Genomic DNA, 24,519 nt, shown 5'->3' with positions numbered 1-24,519 from the left:
ATAAGTCTTTCTTTCTTTAAAATTTTAGGAGGCACTTTCTTCTAACAGACCAAAATACGCCCAAAATCTAGTGTGTGGCACTGATCTATGCACCATCCTGATCATATTTGATCATATTCTGTTTTTTTTTTGTTTTGTTCTCGTTTTGTTTGTTTTTATCTTTTTTTTTCTCTTTCTTTTTTCTTTCTTTCCCTTTCTTTTCCCCTGGCTTCAGGTCTTTTTTGATTTGTATAGAGTATATTTGCTGGGGACGTTGTTAACCTGTTAGCATTGTGTTCTCTCATTCATCTATTCTCCTCTGGAAAAATTGACAAGACGAAAAAAATCACCTCAGCAAAAGAACAAGAGGTAGTACCGTCGGCCAGGGACCCACTCAATACGGACATTAGTATGATGTCGGACCTAGAGTTCAAAATCATGACTTTAAAGATACTAGCTGGGCTTGAAAAAAGCATGGAAGTTATTAAAGAAACACTTATTGGAGAAATAAAAGAACTAAAATCTAACCAAGTCGAAATCAAAAAGGCTATTCATGAGGTGCAATAAAAAACGGGGGCACTAACTGCTAGGAAAAAATGAGGCAGAAGAGAGAATCAGTGATATAGAAGACCAAATGATGGAAAATAAAGAGGCGGAGAAAAAGAGAGAGAAACAACTACAGGATCACGAGGGCAGAATTCAAGAGATAAGCGATATGATAAGATGAAACAACATTAGAATAATTGGGATCCCCGAAGAAGAAGAAAGAGAGAGAGGGGCAAAAGGTATATTGGAGCAAATTATAGCAGAGAACTTCCCTAATGTGAGGAAGGAAACAGGCATCAAAATCCAGGAGACACAGAGAACCCCTCTCAAAATCAATAAAAATAGGTCAACACCCCGACATCTAATAGTAAAACTTACGAGTCTCAGAGACAAAGAGAAAATCCTGAAAGCAGCTCGGGAGAAGAGATATGTAACCTATAATGGTAGAAACATTAGATTGGCAACAGACCTATCCACAGAGACCTGGCAGGCCAGAAAGGACTGGCATGATATCTTCAGAGCACTAGACGAGAAAAATATGCAGCCAAGAATACTATATCCAGCTAGGCTGTCCTTGAAAATAGAAGGAGAGATAAAAAGCTTCCAGGACAAACAAAACCTAAAGGAATTTGCAAACACGAAACCAGCCCTACAAGAAATCTTGAAAGGGGTCCTTTAAGCAAAGAGACAGGCTAAAAGCAGCATTGATCAGAAAGGAACACAGACAATATACAGTAACAGTCACATTAAAGGCAATACAATGGCACTAAATTCATATCTTTCAATAGTTACCCTGAATGTAAATGGGCTCAATGCCCCAATCAAAAGACACAGGCTATCAGATTGGATTAAAAAACAAGACCCATCTGGGCACCTGGGTGGTTCAGTTGGTTAAGTGACTGCCTTCAGCTCAGGTCATGATCCTGTAGTTCCAGGATCGAGTCCCACATCAGGCTCCCTGCTCAGCAGGGAGTCTGCTTCTCCGTCTGACCCTCCCTCTTCTCATGTGCTCTCTCTCAAATAAATAAATAAAATCTTTAAAAAAAGGTCTTAAATAAAAAACAAGACCCATCAATATGCTGTTTGCAAGAGACTCATTTCAGACCCAAAGACACCCCCACATTGAAAGTGAGGGGGTGGAAAACCATTTACCATGCTAATGGACACCAAAAGAAAGCTGGGGTGGCAATCCTTATATCAGACAAATTAGATTTTAAAACAAAGACTGTAATAAGAGATGAAGAAGGACACTATATCCTACTTAAAGGGTCTATCCAACAAGAAGATCTAACAATTGTAAATATGCCCCTAACATGGGAGCAGCCACTTTTATAAGGCAATTAATAACAAAAGCAAAGAAACACATTGACAACAATACAATAATAGTGGGGGATTTTAACACCCCCCTGAATGAAATGGACAGATCATCTAAGCAAAAGATCAACACGGAAATAAAGACTTTAAATGAAACACTGGACCAAATGGACTTCACAGACACCTAGGTCACAAATCAGGTCTCAACCAGTAAGAAAAGATTGGGATTATTCCCTGCATATTTTCAGACCATAATGCTTTGAAACTAGAAATCAATCACAAGAGGAAAGTCGGAAAGAACTCAAATACATGGAGGCTAAAGAGAATCCCAGTAAAGAATGAATGGGTCAATCAGGAAATTAAAGAAGAATTTAAAATATTCATGGAAACCAATGAAAATGAAAACACAACTGTTCAAAATCTTTGGGATGCAGCAAAGGCAGTCCTGAGAGGAAAGTATATAGCAATACAAGCCTTTCTCAAGAAAGAAGAAAGGTCTCAAATACACAACCTAACCCTACACCTAAAGGAGCTGGAGAAAAAACAGCAAATAAAGCCTAAACCCAGAGGGAGAAGAGAAATCATAAAGATCAGAGCAGAAATCAATGAAATAGAAACCAAAAGAACAGTAGACCAGATCAACGAAACTAGGGGCTTGTTCTTTGAAAGAATTAACAAGATTGATAAACCCCTGGCCAGACTTATCAAAAAGAAAAGAGAAAGGGCCCAAATCAACAAAATCATGAATGAAAGAGGAGAGATCACAACCAACACCAAAGAAATACAAACAATTCTAAGAACATATTATGAGCAACTCTATGCCAGCAAATTAGATAACCTGGAAGAAATGGATGCATTCCTAGAGATGTATCAACTACCAAAATTGAACCAGGAAGAAATAGAAAACCTGAACAACCTATAATCCACTAAGGAAATTGAAGCAGTCATCAAAACTCTCCCAACAAACAAAAGCCCATGGCCAGATGGCATCCCAGGGGAATTCTACCAAACATTTCAAGAAGAATTAATACCTATTCTCCTGAAACTGTTCCAAAAAATAGAAATGGAAGGAAAACTTCCAAACTCATTTTTTGAGGCCAGCATTACCTTGATCCCAAAACCAAAGACCCCATCAAAACGAGAATTACAGACCAATATCCTTGATGAACATGGATGCAAAAATTCTCACCAAAATATTAGCCAGTAGGATCCAACAGTACATTAAAAGAATTATTCACCATGATCAAGTGGGATTTATCCCTGGGCTACAAGGTAGGTTCAACATCCGCAAATCAATCAACGTGATACAATCTATTAACAAAAGAAAGAACAAGATTCATATGATCCTCTCAATAGATGCAGAAAAAGCATTTGACAAAGTACAGCATCCTTTCTTGTTCAAAACTCTTCAGAGTATAGGGATAGAAGGTACATACCTCAATATCATAAAAGCCATCTATGAAAAACCTACAGCGAATATCATTCTCAATGGGGAAAGGCTGAGAGCTTTTCCCCGAAGGTCAGGAACACGGCAGGGATGTCCACTATCACCATTTCTATTCAACATAGTATTAGAAGTCCTAATAAGAAGTCCACAGCAATCAGACAACAAAAAGAAATCAAAGGCATCCAAATCGGCAAAGAAGAAGTCAAACTCTCACTCTTTGTAGATGTTTTGATACTGTATGTGGAAAACCCAAAGGACTCCACCCAAAAACTGCTAGAACTCATACAGGAATTCAGTCAAGTAGCAGGCTATAAAATCAATGCACAGAAATCAGTGGCATTCCTGTACACCAACAACAAGACAGAAGAGAGACAAATCAAGGAGTCGATCCCATTCACAATTGCACCCAAAACCATTAGATACCTAGGAATAAATCTAACCAAAGAGGCAAAGGATCTGTACTCAGAAAACTATAAAATACTCATGAAAGAAATTGAAGAAGACACAAAGAAATGGAAAAACGTTCCATGCTCATGGATTGGGAGAACCAACATTGTGAAGATGTCAATGCTACCTAGAGCAATCTACACATTCAATGCAATCCCCATCAAAATACCATCCACTTTTTTCAAAGAAATGGAACAAATAATCCTAAGATTTGAATGGAACCAGAAGAGACCACGAATAGCCAGAGGAATATTGAGAAAGAAAAGCAAAGCTGGCGGCATCACAATTCTGGACTTCCAGCTCTATTACAAAGCTGTCGTCATCAAGACAGTATGGTACTGGCACAAAAACAGACACATAGATCAATGGAACAGAATCGAGAGCCCAGAAATGGACCCTCAACTCTATGGTCAACTTATCTTTGACAAAGCAGGAAAGAATGTCCAATGGAAAAAAGACAGTCTCTTCAACAAATGGTGTTGGGAAAATTGGGCAGCCACATGCAGAAGAATGAAACTGGACCATTTCCTTACACCACACACAAAAATAGACTCCAGATGGTTGAAACACCTAAACGTGAGACAGGAGTCCATCCAAATCCTAAAGGAGTCCGTCCAAATCCTAAAGGAGAACACAAGCAGCGACCTCTTCCACCTCAACTGCAGCAACTTCTTCCTAGAAACATAGCCAAAGGCAACGGAAGCTAGGGCAAAAATGAACTCTTGGGATTTCATCAAGATAAAAAGCTTTTGCACAGCAAAAGAAACAGTCCACAAAACCAAAAGACAACCGACAGAATGGGAGAAAATATTTGCAAATGACATATCAGATAAAGGGCTAGTATCCAAAATCTATAAAGAACTTATCAAACTCAACACCCAAAGAACAAATAATCCGATTAAGAAATGGGCAGAAGACATGAACAGACATTTTTCCAAAGAAGACATCCAAATGGCCAACAGGCACATGAAAAAGTGCTCAACATCGCTTGGCATCAGGGAAATCCAAATCAAAACCTCAATGAGATATCACCTCACACCAGTCAGAATGGCTAAATTTAACACGTCAGGGAACGACAGATGTTGGCGGGGATGTGGAGAAAGGGGAACCCTCCTACACTGTTGGTGGGAATGCAAGCTGGTGCAACCACTCTGGAAAACAGTATGGAGGTTCCTCAATCAGTTGAAATTAGAGCTACCATTCGATCCAGCAATTGCACTACTCGGTATTTACCTGAAAGATACAAATGTAGGGACCCGAAGGGGTACGTGCACCCCAATGTTTATAGCAGCAATGTCCACAATAGCCAAACTGTGGAAAGAGCCAAGATGTCCATTGACAGATGAATGGATAAAGAAGATGTGGTATATATACATAATGGAATATTATGCAGCCATCAAAAGGAATGAGATCTTGCCTTTTAGAACGACGTGGATGGAACTGGAGGGTGTTATGCTTAGTGAAATAAGTCAATCAGTGAAAGACATGTATCATATGACCTCACTGATATGAGGAATTCTTAATCTCAGGAAGCAAACTGAGTGTTACTGGAGTGGTTGGGGGTGGGAGGGATGGGGTGGCTGGGTGATAGACATTGGGGAGGTTATGTGCTACAGTGAGCGCTGTGAATTGTGCAAGACTGTTGAATCACAGATATGTACTTCTGAAACAAATAACACAACATATTTTAAGAAAAAAGGAAAAGAAGAGAACAGGAGAGGAAGAATGAAGGGGAGTAAGTCAGAGGGGGAGACAAACCATGAGAGAAGATGGACTCTGAAAAACAAACTGAGGGTTCTAGAGGGGAGGAGGGTAGGGGGATGGGTTAGCCTAGTGATGGGTATTAAAGAGGGCACATTCTGCATGGAGCACTGGGTGTTATGAACAAACAATGAGTCATGGAACACTACATCAAAAACTAATGATGTAATATATGGTGATTAACATAACAATAAAAAATTAAAAAAAAAGATAAAAAGCTTTTGCACAGCAAAAGAAACCTTCCACAAAACCAAAAGACAACCTACAGAATGGGAGAAAATTTTGCAAATGACATATCAGTTAAAGGGCTAGTATCCAAAATCTATAAAGAACTTATCAAACGCAACAACCAAAGAACAAATAATCCGATTAAGAAATGGGCAGAAGACATGAACAGACATTTTTCCAAAGAAGACATCCAAATGGCCAATAGACACATGAAAAAGTGCTCAACATCATTCGGCATCAGGGAAATCCAAATCAAAACCTCCATGAGATACCACCTCACACCAGTCAGAATAGCTAAAAGTAACAAGTCAGGAAATGACAGATGTTGGCGGGGATGCGGAGAAAGGGGAACCCTCCTACACTGTTGGTGGGAATGCAAGCTGGTGGAACCCCTCTGGAAAACAGTATGGAGGTTCCTCAAACAGTTGAAATTAGAGCTACCGTTCGATCCAGCAATTGCACTACTGGGTATTTACCACAAAGATACAAATGTAGGGATTGAAGGGGTATGTGCACCCCAATGTTTATAACAGCAATGTCTACAATAGCCAAACTGTGGAAAGAGCCAAGATGTCTGTCGACAGATGAATGGATAAGAAGATTGGTATATATACACAATGGAATATTATGCCGCCATCAAAAGGAATGAGATCTTGCCATTTGCAATGATGTGGATGGGACTGGAGGGTGTTATGCTAGTGAAATAAGTCAATCAGAGAAAGACATGTATCATATGACCTCACTGATATGAGGAATTCTTAATCTCAGGAAACAAACTGAGGGTTGCTGGAGAGGTGGGGGGGTGGGAGGGATGGGGTGGCTGGGTGATAGACATTGGGGAGTGTATGTGCTATGCTGAGCGCTGTGAATTGTGCAAGACTGTTGTCAGAAGTACAGATCTGTACTTCTGAAACAAATAATGCAATATATGTTAAGAAAAAGAAAGAAGATAGCAGGAGGGGAAGAATGAAGGGGAGTAAGTCAGAGGGGGAGATGAACCATGAGAGAAGATGGACTCTGAACAAACTGAGGGTTCTAGAGGAGAGGGAGTTGGGGGGATGGGTTAGCCTGGTGATGGGTATTAAATAGGGCACATTTTGCGTGCAGCACTGGGTGTTATGCACAAACAATGAATCATGGAACAGTACATCAAAAACTAACGATGTAATGTATGGTGATTAACATAACAATAAAAAATTAAAAAAAATAGATGAGTGGGTGCTGGAGGTGGGGAGGAACTGGTGGCGCTGAGGCAAATGGGTGTAGGTGGAAAATAAAATCTGTGCTAACTCTGCTTGCCTCATGGGGCTGCTGTGAGGTGCCAGGTGGGAAACCATGACCATGAGGGGGCAGGAGTTCCCAGTGAGCTTATGCTAGGAGAAGACCTTGAGCTTCCAGGCTCTGTTGCTTCCTCTTGGTGCTTCCATTACTCTCCCCTTTCCTTGTGCTATGAGAATCATCACATTAATAACAGTAGTGACCATGATAATAACTTGTGTCTGACAGTCTGCTCTGCACTAGTCTTTACCTGTTCTTCACACACGTGAATTTTAAATCTCACTCCATCCATGGGGGGTAGGTACAATGATTGTCCCCAGTTTACAGACAAGCAAACTGAAACATAGGAGAAGTAATTTTCTACATGTCAGATGTAATCAGTGGTGAGCTGGACTTTGAACCCACGTTGCTCAGCTTTACTGTGTAAGTTCTCAACACTCTACCTACTGATCATGAAAACCTGATTGTCCACTTCGCTCATACTCCCCCTGCCCTGTCACTTCCTCTTTTCCTTGATTAGGTGCTGGTTGCTGCTCTCAGTGAGGCTGAGGGCTTGGGATGCTCTACCATCTCCCCCCTCCGTCTCCATGCCTCTCCACCACCCCAAGCCCTTGTACCATCACAACTCTCCAACAGGCTGGTGAAGATCTCCCCGGACGAAGAACTGAATCCTGGGGAGCAACGACAGGCTGTGGCATTAACACATGTGGATTTCGGAGGGCACCACTGAGCACAGTCTGTGGGGGCAGAGGCTGTGGGGACAAAGACCACAGTCAGAAGGCTCAAGAAATGGAGGGAGCCAGCTGCCAGTTGGGGGTCCAGGAATAGAGCAGGGGAGGGTAGGGAAGGCATAGCTGCCATTGGAAGAGCTCAGAAAACTCTGGACATTTAGGGAGGTGGAAACAGCTTCTTGTATACCCAGAAGACCATCTGTGAGCCTTACTTGTGGAATAAGCTCCCTTCCCTACCCCTTGTTGGTGAGAAAACCCAGACCCCAGCATGCCCTCCCCAGCTTATGTCACCAATGGGGCTGGCTGGGCAGACTCACCTTTCAGTTTCTGTACAGGTCCCAGTGTCAACAGTAGCAGCACTAAGATCCCTGGGACAGAAAAACAGATGACAAAGAGAGGAGAGTCAAGTTCCAGTTTCAACCCATGTCTGCATGGTCATTGCCTTCTGGTGGGTGTTCTGCCTGCAGCCCATGGCTTTCCAGCAGGATCCTGGAGGCTCCTATACTGCACACAGAACCAAGACTCAGCCTGTCCTCTCCATCTCCCTGGACTCCCCAAGAAGTCAGTCAAGGATAACCACAGCCTTCATGGAACCCCAGGTGCTACAGGTGAGGGGACAGAGTATACACAGACAGCTGATGTCAGGGACACAACGTAGAAACTCCAACCTCTCCCAAAGGAGGGGAGTAAATCTATTTTTTTAATTTTAATTTTATTTTTTTAATTTAATTTTATTATGTTATGTTAGTCACCATACAATACATCATTAGTTTTTGATGTAGTGATCCACGCTTCATTGTTTTCATATAACACCCAGTGCTCCATGCAGTACGTGCCCTCCTTAATACCCATCACCAGGCTAACCCATCTCCCCATCCCCCTCCCCTCTAAAACCCTCAGTTTGTTTCTCAGAGTCCATAGTCTCTCATGGTTTGTCTCTCCCTCCGAGAGGAGTAAATCTGGAAGGAGAAACTCTTCCAATCCATGTGTCTTGCCCATATGCAGGTTCTTTGTTCTATGGCAATAGCAGAAATCTGCTTGGAGGAGGCCCGCTCTCTCCTCCATGGTGAATGGGTGCTTTTCTATTTCACATGGAGCATCCTATGGGATAATAGTGTGGCCAGATGGTCTGTTGTCCAGATGTGGATGGAAGTGGCCCAAGCCCTCTCAATCTGTCAAGCCTGGTGCCCTCAGCTTTCCTGGGTGGCTCCCAGATGGGGTGGGGATGTCACAGCCACCTGAGTCCCAACCTGAGGACTTGAACAAGTCCAGGGTGGGCCTTTCTGGGAACCGCTTGCAGGGGAAATGCTGCATTCCCGACCAGGACCTATCATGACTCCCAGCTATGGCCTTTGTCCTGACTTTCCCTAGGTGGATTCTCACTGCCTGCATAACCTTTGGCATCTCCATTGTCCTGGCAGGAGAGCATGTTCCCATCCATGTTAACTCTGAGACTCCAGCTCCACGGAGATGGACAAGACTCACACCCGAGCCACGTCTTTTAACGGGCTTCAGGGAAAGAGTCAAGAGAATGAAAGTGATGCTGGACAGGCAGGATTACCTGGACAGTGGGAACCAGGGCTGTGGTAGACAACGGGGCTGACATCCAGTCAGGCAGCCTTGGGACAGTGAAGTTGCCTTTTTGGATCCCTGTGAAGGCATCCCGTGGGCTGGCAGGAAGTGGTGAGAATCCGCATCTGAGCAAAGCCAGCAGTGGGTGAGGGCAGGATGGTTGGAGAGGGGAGCAGGTGCTGATGGGCTGAATGGGGCTCGGCCTCCATCTTCTGTCCCTGATGGTCTGGGTCAGCGTGGGGTCTGGACTGACCTCCTTGGAAGAGGGTCAGGCCTCTGGCAATGGTCCCCTCTCTTTATATCCAGTCCAGATGGCAGCGTCTTCCATTCACTTAAATTTTAGAGTGTGTGTGTAGGGTGGTCCATATCACTCTGCCCAGCCCCACACATCTTCCAGGTCCCAGTCATCCGAGTTGCCCACAGCCTTATAAACTAAAATTATCAGGGAGGTTCAGGGCAGAGCCTTGCATGGGGAATTAGAGCTGGGAGGCCAAGAAGCCAGTTCACTGTGCTAGGAGGAGCCTTCTCCAGGTGGGGTTATTGGCCAGGGGCAGAGATGGCCAGGGAGAGTGGGCCTACCCTTGAATCTCCCCCTTCCCACATTTCTGGACAGGGTTCCTGGGTCCATCCTGGTGTGGCCAAGCCTGTGTGGATTCCGGGGAGGGAAGGAAGGTCTCATCCTGGCCGCCATTGATGAAGCAGAAGAAAACCGATATTGCACTGTGAGCTTGTGAAGTATCCTGGATGCCACCCCTCTGTTTTCTGAAAATAAAGTGCCACGTGGCAAGGGAGACGTTCCAAAATTGTGTGAGTGGCACTCTAAAGAGGGATCTGAGCCTTGGGGTCTGGAGAGGGATAGGACACAGGTCGGTGCCCAGAATAGCTCTCTGATGCTTGGAGAAATGAGCTGAGTGACCCCAAACCTCATGCAAGGGGAGATGGAAGGTGCAAAGCCATTCTTACCTTGACACATATTCTCACTCTCATTCCTGAATGCTGTCTCAGAAATGAGCTCCTGTCCCGGGCCACACATGCAGTACCTGCCATCCATGCCCTGGCAGTCAGCATAGGCTGCACAGGACCTTCTCAAAGGTTGTTCACACATGTTGGTGTCTGGAATACAGAAAGATAAAGGATCACTTCCCAAAGGAGTAAGTTCCCCCAGGTCAGAGGCCCTGGTCTGCCACCTGACCCCACAGTGAAGGCTGGACGGATGCATGTCCCAGGTGGTACACCTAGGGCAGGTCTGAGCTGGAGCCAGCTGCTCTGAATGCCTGCTCACTGTTCTGCTCATCTCTGCTCTCTGGTTGGGCCTGAGGGCACCTAGATTCAGACCCTCTGCTGTGCCATGACGGGGGCAGGAAGGAGATCTGCACCCCTTTCTGCAGGTCTTGTGAAAAAAACAGAGGCACTAAGTCAGGCTCCAGACCACCCCCCTGTGGTGTTTTGGCACCATTGGAGACCTGGGGTGGGTTCTAGTCAGGGCATGGAAGGCCACCCTCGATGCTGAGGCAGTGGAGGGAGTCATGGCCTAGGGGCTATCCAGGGTGACACTCATCATTCACCCCTGAGGATGGAAGCAGATGGTCAGGCCCCCACCCACTGATGGTTTCCACCCACTTTTCTCAGAGTGGTCCAAGTACACCTCACAATCCTTATCAAGCACCCCCTCAAATCCCAATGTCAGTCCTTTTCCAGATTCCCTAGGATGTCTCTGGAGGAATTCCCTTTAATTAGAGCCCATAATAGATGGGAAATGAAGAAGCAACAGGAAGCTGCTAATAGCCGGGTCATTGCAGGGTGGCTTCCTGGCCTCCTGTTCCTAAACCTGAGAGGAAAGAGTCCCATGAACCAGGTCCCTTTGAGTAGCTCAGGGACCCATAAAGCAGGGGCTACACATCACCGGCTAAAAATAACAGTTTAATAAGAGCCAGCAAGACAAGAATGCATCAAAATGTAGGGAAGAATGTTTTCTCCTGTACGTGCTAATCAGGGGACCAAAGACTTTTAGAGCTTAAAAGGACTCATGACATCCTGCTGAGTCAGGGCAAGCAACTGGGTCCCCCAGAGCACAGTTTCCTACCTGAACTTGTGGACATCGCTTCTAAGGCCTCAGGCCCATGCTGTGGGTGTCAGCACCAGGACATGACAGGATGTGGGAAGACGCACACCTGACACATTTGTGTTCACCCCCATCTGGGTAATGGGACTGTCCTCCTCTCTTCTCAGAGGGTGGCAATGGTTGGACACCTGCCTTCAAGGTTGATGGGTGGGTGGAGTCGAGTGAGAGACATGTGGGAATGAGGCATGTGGGAGGGGAAGACATGATGATGAGAAATCCTCAACCTGACAGGTGTGCTCCCAGGAAGGAGCTGGGATCCAGGCACACCATCAGCAGGGCTCCTTGCCATGCTCACCCAGCCACGAGTCTCCATGAAACAGATACACAAATGCAGGGGGATCTCCTAGGGATACCTCTCTGGCATGGAGGGGCTGGGCAGGAGTCAGAACACCACTTTTTCTTCTGTGGTAGATTTACTTTTCCTCAAATATTAAATGATACAGAGCTACTTAGAAGGACAAAGAAAATATAAAAAAATGAAAACATAGAAAATCACCCATAAGTCCACTACACAGACTACTGGTAAATTTTTTTGAAAAGATTTTATTTATTTATTTGACAGAGAGAGACACAGCGAGAGAGAAAGAGAGCACAAGGAGGGGGAGTGGGAGAGGGAGAGGCAGACTCCCCACTGAGCAGGGGGCCCGATGCGGGGCTCTATCCCAGGACCCTGGGATCATGACCTGAGCTGAAGACAGACGCTTAATGACTGAGCCACCCAGGTGCCCCACTACTGGTAAATTTTAAAGTATTTTTTTCTTTTTAAACATATAAGGAATTTTTCCTTTACTTACCAATATATATGCATCTAAGACTATTTTGAGTACATGAAAGTATTTCTTGGTGTAAAAACTATATTTTCCCACTTTTCCCTATTTTCTTATTGTGGTAAAAGGCACACAACAAAATTTTCCATCTTAACCATTTTTAAGTATTAGAATTTCCTTTTATGATCCTATTTTGTTGAATTAAAAACCTCTTGTCCACAATAGCCAAACTATGGAAAGAGCCAAGATGTCCATCAACAGATGAATGGATAAAGAAGATGTATATATATATACATAGAGGAATATTATGCAGCCATCAAAAGGAATGAAATCTTGCCATGTGCAATGACGTGGATGGAACTGGAGGGTATTATGCTGAGCGAAGTAAGTCAATCAGAGAAAGACAAGTACCATATGATCTCACTGATATGAGGAATTCTTCATCTCAGGAAACAAACTGAGGGTTGCTGGAATGGTGGGGGGTGGGAGGGATGGGGTGGCTGGGTGATAGACATTGGGGAGGGTATGTGCTATGGTTAGCGCTGTGAAGTGTGTAAGACTGTTGAATCAGAGACCTATACCTCTGAAACAAATAATACATTATATGTTAAAAAAAAAAAGAAGATAGTAGGTAAGGAAAAATGAAGGAGGGGGCAACCGGAGGGGGAGACGAACCATGAGAGACTATGGACTCTGAGAAACAAACTGAGGGTTCTAGAGGGCAGGGGGGTGGGGGGATGGGTTAGCCTGGTGATGGGTATTAAAGAGGGCACGTATTGAATGGAGCACTGGGTGTTATACGCAAACAATGAATCATGGAACACTACATCAAAAACTAATGATGTATGGTGATTAACATAACCTAAAAAAAGATAAAAAAAAACTTCTTCAGTGTCATTATAAAATGTTTTTTAAAGCAAACTTTAGTTCCAGCTTCCTTTATTCAAGTTGTATTTATTTTCATCTTAAAGGAAAAACAATTTTTGTTTTTGTTTTTTTAAAGATTTTTAAATCCCCCTGGGGGGTGGGCAGCAGGCAGAGGGAGAGGGAGAAGGAGAAGCAGGCTCCCCGCTGAGCAGGGAGCCCGATGCCGTGCTCAATCCCAGGACCTTGGGATCATGACCTGATCTGAAGGCAGATGTTCAACTGACTGAGCCACCCAGGTGCCCCAATTTTTGTTTCTCTGATTTGAGAAAAATAGTTGATTTTCTCTATGAGATTGAAATTTTTTTTTTCTTTCTTTCTTTCTTTCTTTCTTTCTTTCTTTCTTTCTTTCTTTCTTTCTTTCTTTCTTTCTTTCTTTCTTTCTTTCTTTCTCTTTCTTTTTCTTTTTCTTTCTTTCTTCTCTCTTCTTCCTTCCTTCCTTCCTTCCTTCCTTCCTTCCTTCCTTCCTTCTTTCCTTCCTTCCTCTCTTTTTCAGCATAGTTTAACAACTGTGTTGTTTTAAAGTTAAGGTTATTTCATCATTATATCATCATATATGATAAATAAATATTTCATCATATTTATTTATCATATCACATGCCCTCTTTAATTTCCATCACCCAGTTACCCCATCCCCCCACCCACCTCCCTTTCGACAACCCTGTTTGTTTCCTGGAGTCAAGAGTCGCATATGGTTTGTCTCCCTCAATGATTTCTTCCCATTCAATTTTCTCTCCCTTTCCCTATTATCCTCTACACTATTCCTTATGTTCCACATATGAGTGAAACCATATGATAATTGTGTTTCTCTGATTGACTTATTTTTTTTAGGTTAAAATTATGTTACCTTTATTTAAATGTTTTGAAAAGATATTCATATATAACAGGATTTTAAAAATACACTTCTAATTTTGTATAATTTCTTAAGCAGATATGTAGTATAACTTAATCTTGGATTGTGAAAGTTTTTTTTCAGATGATTTTATTTGAGAGAGAGAGAGAGCAGAGGGAGGGGCAAAAGGAGGGGGAGACAAGCTGACTCCTGATGAGCAGGGAACCTGACTTGGGCCTCTATCTTAGGACCCTGAGATCATGACCTGAGCTGAAATCGAGAGTCAGATGCTCAACTGACTGAGCCACCCAGGTGCTCTGAAAGTTTGTTTTTGTATACTCAAAAAATTATTTCAGGGGCAAAATAAATGATTTTTTTGGTTAAATTTATTTATGGCCTAAATTATATTTTTAATCTTCAACAGTAAATTTAATACATAATAATAATCATCTTTGAAATGAATTTTCTTTTTTTATTATGTTCAGTTAGCCACTGTATAGTACACCAAAATAAATGATTTAAATAGTACGAAACAATACTATCTTATTTGTGCATAGTGCTCTTTATCTTACAAAGTGTTTTTTTTATTGTTTTTTTATTGCAGCATTATTTACAATAGCCAAGATATGGAAGCAAATTGAGTGTTCATAAACAGATGAGTGGATAAGGGAGACGTGGTATATGCACAATGGAATATTACAGAGCCATAAAAAGGATGAGATTGTGCCATTTGAGACACTATGGATGGACCTAGAGGTTATTATGTTGAGTGAAATAAGATTGAGAAAGACAAATACCATATGATATTACTCATAAATGGAATCTAAAAAAAACTGCAAATGAATAAAACAAACAAACAAAAAGCAGAATCAGACCTATAAGTACAGAGAACAAACTGATGGTTGCCAGAGGAGAGGGGGGCTGGGGATTGGGTCAAGGGGAGTGGGAAATACAGGCTATCAATTATGGAATGAATAAGTCATGGGAAGAAAAGGCACACCATAAGGAATATAGTCAATACTATTGTAACAGCAATGTGTTGATTTATGGGGACAGACGGTAGCTACACTTGTGGTGAACATAGCATAATGTATAAATTTTGTCTAATCATTATGTTGTATATCTGAAACCAATGTAACATTGTGTGTCAAATATACTCAAATATAAAAGACTTTAGAAATGTTTTCTTTCTTTTTTAAAATATATTTTCATTGGAGTATAGTTAACATGCAGTGTTATATTAGTTTCAGATGTATAACATAATGATTTAACAGTTCTAAACATTACTCAGTGCTCGCCATGATGACTGTAGACATCAATTGTCACCAAACAATATTATTACAGTATTATTTATATTCCCCATGCTGTGCTTCTCATCTCTGTGACTTATTTATTTTGTAGCCGGAAGTTTGTACCTCCTAATCCCCTTTATCTATTTTGCCCATCCCCCCGCCACCTTCCCTCTGGCAACCACCAGTTTGCTCTCTGTATTTAGAGTCTGGTTTTGTTTGTTTTATATTTTAGATTCCACATATATGTGAAATCATATGGTATTTGTCTTTCTCAGACTGACTTATTGCACTTGACGTTAAGCCTTCTAGGTCCATTCATGTTGTTGCAGATGGCAAGATCTTTTTTTAATGGGTGAGTAATATTCCATTGCAGATGGATGCCATATCTTATTTATCATTTCATCTATGGATGAACACTTGAGTTGCTTCCATATCTTGGGCATTGTAAATAATGCTGCAATAAAAGTTAGGGGTGCATATATCTTTTTGAATTAGTATTTTTGTGTTCTTTGGGTAAAACCCAGTAGTGAAATTGCTGGATCATATAATATTTCTATTTTTAATCTTTTGAGGAAACTCCATACTGTTTTCCACAGTGGCGGTACCAATTTACATTCCCACTAACAGTGCATGAGGGTTCCTTTTTCTCTACATCCTCACCAATACTTAAAACCCCCCTAGTTTTATACCTGGACATGCTTCTACCACTTTATTAGTTGTAAGACTTTGGATAAATCACTCAATCTCTTTGAGCTTAAATTTGATAATTTAAAAAATGATGCTACCCCAAAATCACAAAATTCATAGAAGAAAACAGGGAGAGAGCTTTTTGACATTGGTGTAGGCAATGATTTTTTGGACTTGACACCAAAAGCAAAGGCAACAAAAGCAAAAATAGATAAGTGGGGTCATAGCAAACTAAAAACTTCTGTACAGCAAGGGAAAGCATCAACAAAATGAAAAGGCAAACTACAATTTGGGAGAAAATATTTGCAAACCATATTAACTCATGAAGAATTAACTTCCAAAATATATAAAGAATTCATACAACTCAATAGCAAAAAGAAAAACCCTCTAAAGATTATTACTAATAAATTTAAAGATGGGTAGAGGATCTGAATATACATTTTTCCAAAGAAGACATCCAAATAGCCAAGAGGTACATGAAAATGTACTCAACACCAGTAATCATCAGGGAAATGAAAATCAAAACCACAATGAGGTATCATCTCACACCTGTTAGAATGGCTGTTATAAAAAAGACAAGAAATAACAACTGTTGGTGAATATGTGGGAAAAAGAGAAATTTGTGCACACTTGAAGGAAATTTAAATTGGGAAACTATGACCCTGAGGGGGCAGGAGTTCCTGGTGAGCTCATGCCAGGTGGGGGGGCTGAACTTCTAGGTTCTGGGTGTTTCTTCCCTCCTGTTGCTTCCATTACTCTCCCCTTTCCTTGTGCTATGAGAATCATCACAGTAATAACAGTAGTGACCATGATAATAGCTTGTGTTTGACAGTCTGCTCTGTATTAGCCCTTACCTGTTCTTCACACACGTGAATTTTAAATCTCACTCCACCCATGGGGGGTAGGTACAATGATTGTCCCCAATTTACAGACAAGCAAACTGAGGCATAGAGAGGAGAAATAATTTCCTACATGTCAGATGTAATTAGCGGTGAGCTGGACTTTGAACCCATGTAGCCCAGCTCTGCTGTGTAAGCTCTCAACACTCTACTTACTGATCATGAAAACCTGATTGTTCATTTCCCTCGTACTCCCCCTGTCCTGTCACCTCTCTCCTTTCCTTGATGAAGTGCTGCATGCTGCTCTCAAGACTGAGGGCCCCCTTCCTCTCTCCCGCCACATCTCCATGCCTCTCCACCACCCCACGCCCCTGTACCATCACAATTCTCCAAGGGACTGGTAAAAATCTCCCCAAAGAACTGAATCCTGGAGAACAGTGACACATGATGGCATTGACCCATGGAGAGTTCAGAGGGCACCAGTGAGGACAGGTGTGGGGGAACCAGCAGCGGGGATGGAGACCATAGCCAGCAGTTTCAAGGAATGGATGAAGCCAGCTGCCAGCTAAGAGTCCATGAGTAGAGCAGGGGAGGGTAGGGAATGGATGGCTGCCATCAGAAGAGGAAAGGACAGAAGACTGGACATTTATGGAGGAAGAAACAGTTTCTCTTATCTCCAGAAGACTATCTTGGAGCTTCACTTGGAGAATAAGCCTCCTTTCCCCCCTTGGTGCAGAACCCAGACCCTAGCATGCTCTCCTTAGCTTATGTCACTAAGTCTGGGCAGACTTACCTCTACTGTTCTGGGCTGCAGCTCCCAATGTCAACAGCAGCAGCATCAAGAGTCCTGGGGCAGAAAAAACAGTGAGAGAACAAAGAGAGGAGAGTGGAGCTCCAGTTTCAATTCCTGGTGGCATGGTCATTGCCTCCTGGGGAGGTGGTTCTGACCCTGCAGCCCACAGCTTTCCAGCAGCATCCACAAGACTCTTGTACTTTATGTAGAATTGAGGACCAGTCCTATTTTCTCCCTCTTCCTGGACTCCCTGAGAAGTTAGTCACTAACGGACACCACCCTCATGGAGCCTCAGTGTTACAGGTAAGGGGACAGAATATACACAGACAACTGATGTCAGGGACACAACTTAGAAATTCCAGCCTCTCCCGATGGAGGGGGTAAATCTTGAAGCACAAAGTCCACAGATGAGTGTGTGCTCTGTCCACAGCCAGGTCCTTTGTTCTCTGGCAATGACAGAAATCTACCTTGAGGATTACTTTTCCAGGATCACTCCCCCCTTGTTTAACCCACATGTTTTGGGGCACACAAGAAGAGCATGGATTTGGGAGTCAGCGAGCCCCAAGTCTGAGTCCCAGCTCACAGTGGTATTGGCTGAGCAGGAAGCCTAGGAATCACCAGATTGGGAGCTGATGACAGGTGAGGGCCGTGAACTATGGCATTGGCAATTTGAGCCACCATCTCCTTGTTAAGTGGCCTCTCCAGATGCAGTGCCCATGGCTTCTATGGTTCCTTCCAAGTGAGCTCCTGGCCATCCTACAGTGCACTGAGGACATAGGATTTCCCTTTATCTCCCAGTCTGGTCCTGAGTGATGGGTCACTGAGCAGGGTTACTTGTATGAAAACCACTGCAGGTGTGAAGGAATCTACCCTACAGGCAATCACCTGGCCACCTGTTAGAGTCTGTCATTCCATTCATGGGAGGCAATGAAGCTTATGAAAATCTTTCCATATCTCAGTATCTTTATAGGATTTTCCTAAAATGTGCCCAGCAATAAAAATAATCATGTTCTGCACATCAGATGATAAGAAATGTGACTATTTTCACAAAAACCAGGGGAAAAAAATTACAACCAATGAGGACAACTGAAACACTTAACTTGTTATCTAACAGGTATTATCCTAAGCATTGAGGGAAAGAAAGACTAATCAGCATTAAGCTGTCCCTGCTATTATGCACTGTTATTGCCCTGTCAACCATTCCATGACCCACACAAAGCCTATGAACTAAAGGATGATGTTCTTCTTAGCTTCATTAGAGTTTTCAGAGAATTTGGTTATGTTCCCTTGTGAAAAAAATAGTATAGGTGGTATGAGGGTTAATTTCATGTATCAATTTGGCTGGGCCACAGCACCCAGATATTTGGTCAAACACTAATCTAGATATTGCTGTGCAGGTGCTTTTTAGATGAGATTAACAATTAAATCAGTAGACTCTGAGTAAAGCAGATTACCCTCCATAATGTGGGTGGGCCTCATCTAATCAGTTGAAGACCTTGGGAGAAAAGACTGACCTCCTCTGAGGAGGAAGGAATTCTGCTTTCAGAATGACTTCAGACTTGAGATGTAACATCAAGTCAGCCTGCTGGCCTGCCCGGCAGAATATCAATTTTCCAACCTCCACAATCTCATGAACCAATTCCTTAAAATAAATGAATCTCTCTCTTTCTCTCTCTCCCTCACCCTCTCTCTCTCATACACACAGACAGACAGACAGACAGACAGACACACACACACACACACACACACACATTATACTGGTTCTGTTTCTCTGGAGAAACTGGACCAATATAGGTGGTAAAATGAGAAATCTCTGTTGGATTGGCTCCAGGAGTAAGTTTTACTGATTTTCTCCTTTGAGACTTAATATAAATGAGCCAACATCCTTCTTAAAATCTATTCCCTTTGTCCTTTATAGAAAAAGTGGGAAAACAAAACAGATTATCAAGAACACAGAATATTTTCTAACTGGATAGAGAGTTCCCAGATAGCTTTAGTTATCTGTCATTATTGTTAAATTTTACCTACCTGGCAGCAGTAGATTTCTGTTTCTCATGATGCAGGCACCCGTGAGCCCAGGCACCGAGGACGTCTGGTCTTGGTCTGTGTGTGTTACAAAGACTTACTGTTTTAAATCTGACTTGGGCTCCAGAGGAACTGCCACAGGAAACCACTGGTTTGGTTCCTTTCTTTCCAGATAATCTGTCTTGTGATTAACTTCTCACAAACTCCACTTCTATTTTTTAAGTATTTGCATAGCATTACTGGTGTTTGTACTGAAAGCCTCCTTGAAGGCGGTTTTTAAATCTTTGTGGTACAGGAAGATGTGATCCTGTGTATTATAAGAACTTCCCAACATGAAGAATTACTCTGCTGGTTTTTCTATCTCATGAAGACCTCGGATCAAAGTCAACAGAATTAACTATTTAGTATCTGTTAAAAGACAATTTTTAAAAAAGATTTTATTTATTTATTTAATTTAAATTCAATTAGCCAACATATAGCACATCATTAATTTTTGATATAGTGTTCAATGATATATTAGTTGTGTATAACACTCAGTGCTTGGATTCCAAAACCCCAAGATCATAGCCTGAGCAGAAATCAAGACTTGGACACTTAAATGACTGAGTCACACAGGCGCCCCTAAAAGACAATTTTATTGAGGTATAAATGCCATACAGCATTATATTAGTTTTAGGTATATAACATAATGATTTTATATTTGTATATATTGCGAAATAATCACCACAATAAATCTACTTGTCATCCGTTACCATACATAGTTGCAAATTTTGTGTGTGTGTTGATGAGAACTTTTAAGATCTAATCTGTTAGCAACTTTCAAATATGCAATATATTATTAATTGTAGTTACCATGCTGTCCTTTATAGCCCCATGACTTATTTATTTTGTAACTGGCTGAATAATATTCATATATATATAAAATTCCATTATATATATAGACACCACATTTTCTTTATCCATTCATCCACACTATGAAAAATGTTGTGCTCCATTCCACTGGCATCCATGATTTCTGATGAGAAATGAGCTGATATCTGAAACATTTGTTCCCTTAGGGATGAGGTATCATAATCTCTCATTGCTTTCAAGATTTTTTTCTTTGTCTTTAGATATCAAAAGTTTGATTGTGATGTATCTTGGCCCTAATTTGCTTAAGTTGATTCTGTTTGGAGTTTCCTCAGCTTCTTGAATCTGTATGTCTTTGTCTTTTGGAAATTTGAGAAATTTTAACCATTTTTTTCCCTCTGAATAGTTTTTCAGTTCCATATTCTCTATCTCCCTCTGGAATTCATTTTTTTAAATTTAAATTCAATTAGCCAACATATAGTACATCATTAGTTTCAGATGTAGAGTTCAATAACTTATCAGCTGCATATAATATGCAGTGCTCATCACGCAGTTACCCCATCCCCCCACCTAGCTCCCCTCCAGCAACCCTCAGTTTGTTTCTTAGAGTTAAGAGTTTCTCATGGAATTCAGTTGCAGAAATATTAGATATTTTTTATAGTCCCATAGGTCCCTGAGATGCTGATAATTTTTTTTTGTAGTTTATTTTGTCTGTCTTATTCAGATTGCGTAAATTATACTGTTTTGTCTTCAGGTTCACTGATTTTTTTCCTTCTTTTGTCCCCATTCTGCTACTAAGCCCATCCAGTAGAGTTTTCACTTTTTGTATTTTCTCAGATCTAGAATTTCCATTAGGTCTTTGTAATCATCCGTTTCTTATCAAAGTTCTCTGTTTCTTTGCTAAGACTTTCTATTTATTCATTTGTTTCAGAAAAGTGTGCTTGTAATTCTTCATTAGAACATTTTTTTAACTTATTTTTTTTGATGTAGTGTTCCATGATTCATTGTTTGCGTATAACACCCAGTGTTCCATTCAATACATGCCCTCTTTAATACCCATCACCAGGCTAACCCATCCCCCCACCCCCTCCCCTCTAGAACCCTCAGTTTGTTTCTCAGAGTCCACGGTCTCTAGAACATTTTTTTTATGGTGGTTGCTGTAAAATATTTGTCATAATTTAACATTTGTGTCATCTCAAGTTGAGGTTTTCCTGGTTCTTGGTATGACAATGATTTTTTAAATTGTATCCTTGGTCTTTATGGTATTGTGTTTTGAAACTGGATTTTATTTGGATCTTATGTTTTGGCAGACTCTTCTGACATCATGCTGAGTGGGGGGAGGAGTGGCCATGTTGTTGCTGGCAAGTGAGGGTGGGAATGCAGATTTTCCTCTTGGGCCCACTGACACTCCTGTGTGGGAGGGGTACCTGACCTGGGATTGAAGGGATGCCTTGTTACTGCTCCTCACAGGGCCTCTACTGACACGATGAAAGTCCCAGCTCCTTCTCAGTCAGAACCCCAGCGAGTGGGAGGGAATGCTTCATCACAGCTGGGCAAGGGTAGAGGTCTGGGCTTCCAGACTTGACCTTTGCCAATGAAAATAAGTGTGGGGACAGTTTTTCTCTGCTATTTGGTTGGAATAGGGCAGTTACTGCTGAAATATTTTCTGTTTTGCCAGGCACTCCCTTTCCTGGTCCTTTGGATAGGGAGAACTGCCTTTTCTTGGGGACATTTTTTGTTGTCTGCACCTGTTGGCATTTCTGGGCTGCCAGCCTCTTTAATTCCAAGCCTGGGATAGATGAGGCAAAGCAAAAGCTCATGGGCCTCGCCACTGCATAGTGTTTTGGGTCCCAAGGTCCCTGTTGTATCTTCCTTCCCTCTATCTTTTAGAGTGGTGTTTTTGTTTTGTATAAAATGCTTATATATAATTCAGCTGTGGTTGTTTTTAAAATAAAGTTTTTCCTACTATGTACTTTGTTTTCAACTTATTCTTTAATCAAAAATGTTTGGAGAGGTTTTGCATGTCACTGTATATAGATCCACATCTTCCTTTTTGGCTGCTGTTGTATATATGTAGATTACAAAATATATTTTGCTTTTCTCCTTTTAAATGCACATTTATATGGCCTCCTGTTTCCCATTGCTACAATAGTGCTGCAGTGAATGTCTCAAAAATGCCATAAGGAAAACATTTTTAAATTTCCTTAGACTAGGTGGTTTATATACTGGGTTACAGAACATATATATTTTATGTTGTAATAAATTCTGCAACTCTTCTATGTAATGAGACTGTATCAAATTACCCAGGTGCCATAGGAGAGGATCAATTTTCCACATGCAATCAACACTACTGCTATCATATCATTTTTTTGTTTGCTTTTCATTTTTAACATGAGAAATTGTGTTGATCTGTGGCTTAAGTGACCCTTAGACTCTGGTTAATCATTTATCTCGTTTAGAAGGAAATTGATAGAAGAAAGACACAGGAACTTAAAATTGTCAGGAAGACATGTTCATTATATATTCGTGGGCAGGAAAAATATCAAAGACTTCAAGAATATAAGCCAGTCTCTCTGAAGGATGAACAGGTTTTTTTTATTGATAGGATGACACAGCCAGTCTAGATGATCTGTAAGGGACATTCCAACTTTACAATTCTAAGTTTCTATTTAACTCTTAGGAGGCTTAGGGTTTACAGATGTCTTGGAATCTTAAAATTATACATTATCAAATGTTTTCATCTCCCCCCCAGTTTGATGGGTAAATGACTTATCTTAATATATGAATTAGTATCTCATTAACAGTGTTGTTGCAGTTTTCATATGTCTTTGTATTTTCATGGTGGTCTCTGTGAATTATATACTCCTATCTTTTGCACACTTTATTTTATTCACCATATTTTTCTTACTGACTTTAAGGCATTAGGAATACATATGTGTGTATGTATGTATCTATAGCTAGATATCTTTTGTTAAACAATGCAAAATTTTTTATTGTATCACATGCATTCAGACTCTGAATATGGTGTCTTTTGTCAACATAAACATTTCCCCCCCCCGGAAACTTTGTCACCTGCTTTATTTTTGGAGAAGAGTAAAGGAAGAAGAGAAAATATTCACTTGAATTTGAGGGGCAGCTAAATTGGAAAGGAACTACCGGGGCGCCTGGGTGGCTCAGTTGGTTAAGCGACTGCCTTCGGCTCAGGTCACGATCCCGGAGTCCCGGGATTGAGTCCCATATTGGGCTCCCTGCTCGGCGGGGAGCCTGCTTCTCCCTCTGACCCTCCTCCCTCTTGTGCTCTCTCTCTCTCATTCTTTCTCTCTCAAATAAATAAATAAAATCTTAAAAAAAATAAATTGGAAGGGACACTACCAACAATTTTAGGCCTCTAAGTTTATTCTGGTCAATAAGGGAATACTGAAACTTCCTGGTTTGAAAAGTCAAGAGATAAATATTATCTTAGAGCAAGAGCATCCATTTTCACAGGGATAAAAGAATAAAGAACAACAAATCCAACAGCACCAAATGAGGTTTAACAGAGGAAATAAGGCCAAGTTTCTCCATTCAAGTGCAAACTTTTAATTAAAATATGCTCACAAATCATAGTTGCATTCCTCTTTTTTATAAATTTTATTTTATTATGTTATGTTAATCACCATATATTACATCATTAATTTTTGATGTAGTGCTCCATGATTCATTGTTTGTGCATAACACCCAGTGCTCCATTCAATACCTGCCCTCTTTAATACCCATCACCAGGCTAACCCATCCCCCCACCCCCCTCCCCTCTAGAACCCTCAGTTTGTTTCTCAGAGTCCATAGTCTCTCATGGTTCATCTCCCCCTCCGATTGCCCCCCCTTCATTTTTCCCTTCCTACTATCTTTTTTTTTTTTAACATATAATGTATTATTTGTTTCAGAGGTACAGGTCTGTGATTCAACAGTCTTACACAATTCACAGCACTCACCATAGCCCACACCCTCCCCAATGTCCATCACCCTGCCACCCCGTCCCTCCCACCCCCCACCACTCCAGCAACCCTCAGTTTGTTTCCTGAGATTAAGAATTCCTCATATCAGTGA

General features: G+C 41.6%; 1 protein-coding gene across 1 annotated transcript in view; it reads right to left on the bottom strand.

The window, feature by feature from the left end:
• Window positions 1-19,665, bottom strand: part of LOC114197799 (adhesion G protein-coupled receptor E2-like) — a 40,571-nt gene extending 20,906 nt beyond the window's left edge. Inside the window, exons 1-5 of the mRNA XM_028088986.1 lie at window positions 19,588-19,665; window positions 17,560-17,613; window positions 10,267-10,416; window positions 8,049-8,099; window positions 7,618-7,752 (exon numbers count right to left, since the gene is read on the bottom strand). Coding sequence (XP_027944787.1) covers window positions 7,618-7,752; window positions 8,049-8,099; window positions 10,267-10,416; window positions 17,560-17,613; window positions 19,588-19,615 — 418 coding nt within the window. The 5' untranslated portion in view covers window positions 19,616-19,665. The remainder of the gene's footprint in view (window positions 1-7,617; window positions 7,753-8,048; window positions 8,100-10,266; window positions 10,417-17,559; window positions 17,614-19,587) is intronic.
• Window positions 19,666-24,519: the final 4,854 nt, after the last annotated feature.

This window comes from Eumetopias jubatus, unplaced genomic scaffold (genome assembly GCF_037043125.1).
Source record: "Eumetopias jubatus isolate StellerSeaLion01/CBP00866 unplaced genomic scaffold, mEumJub1_p1.0 scaffold_1, whole genome shotgun sequence".
Lineage (NCBI taxonomy): Eukaryota > Metazoa > Chordata > Mammalia > Carnivora > Otariidae > Eumetopias > Eumetopias jubatus.
Note: the sequence above shows the minus strand (reverse complement) of the source record. Positions and strands in the feature narration are given on the sequence as shown.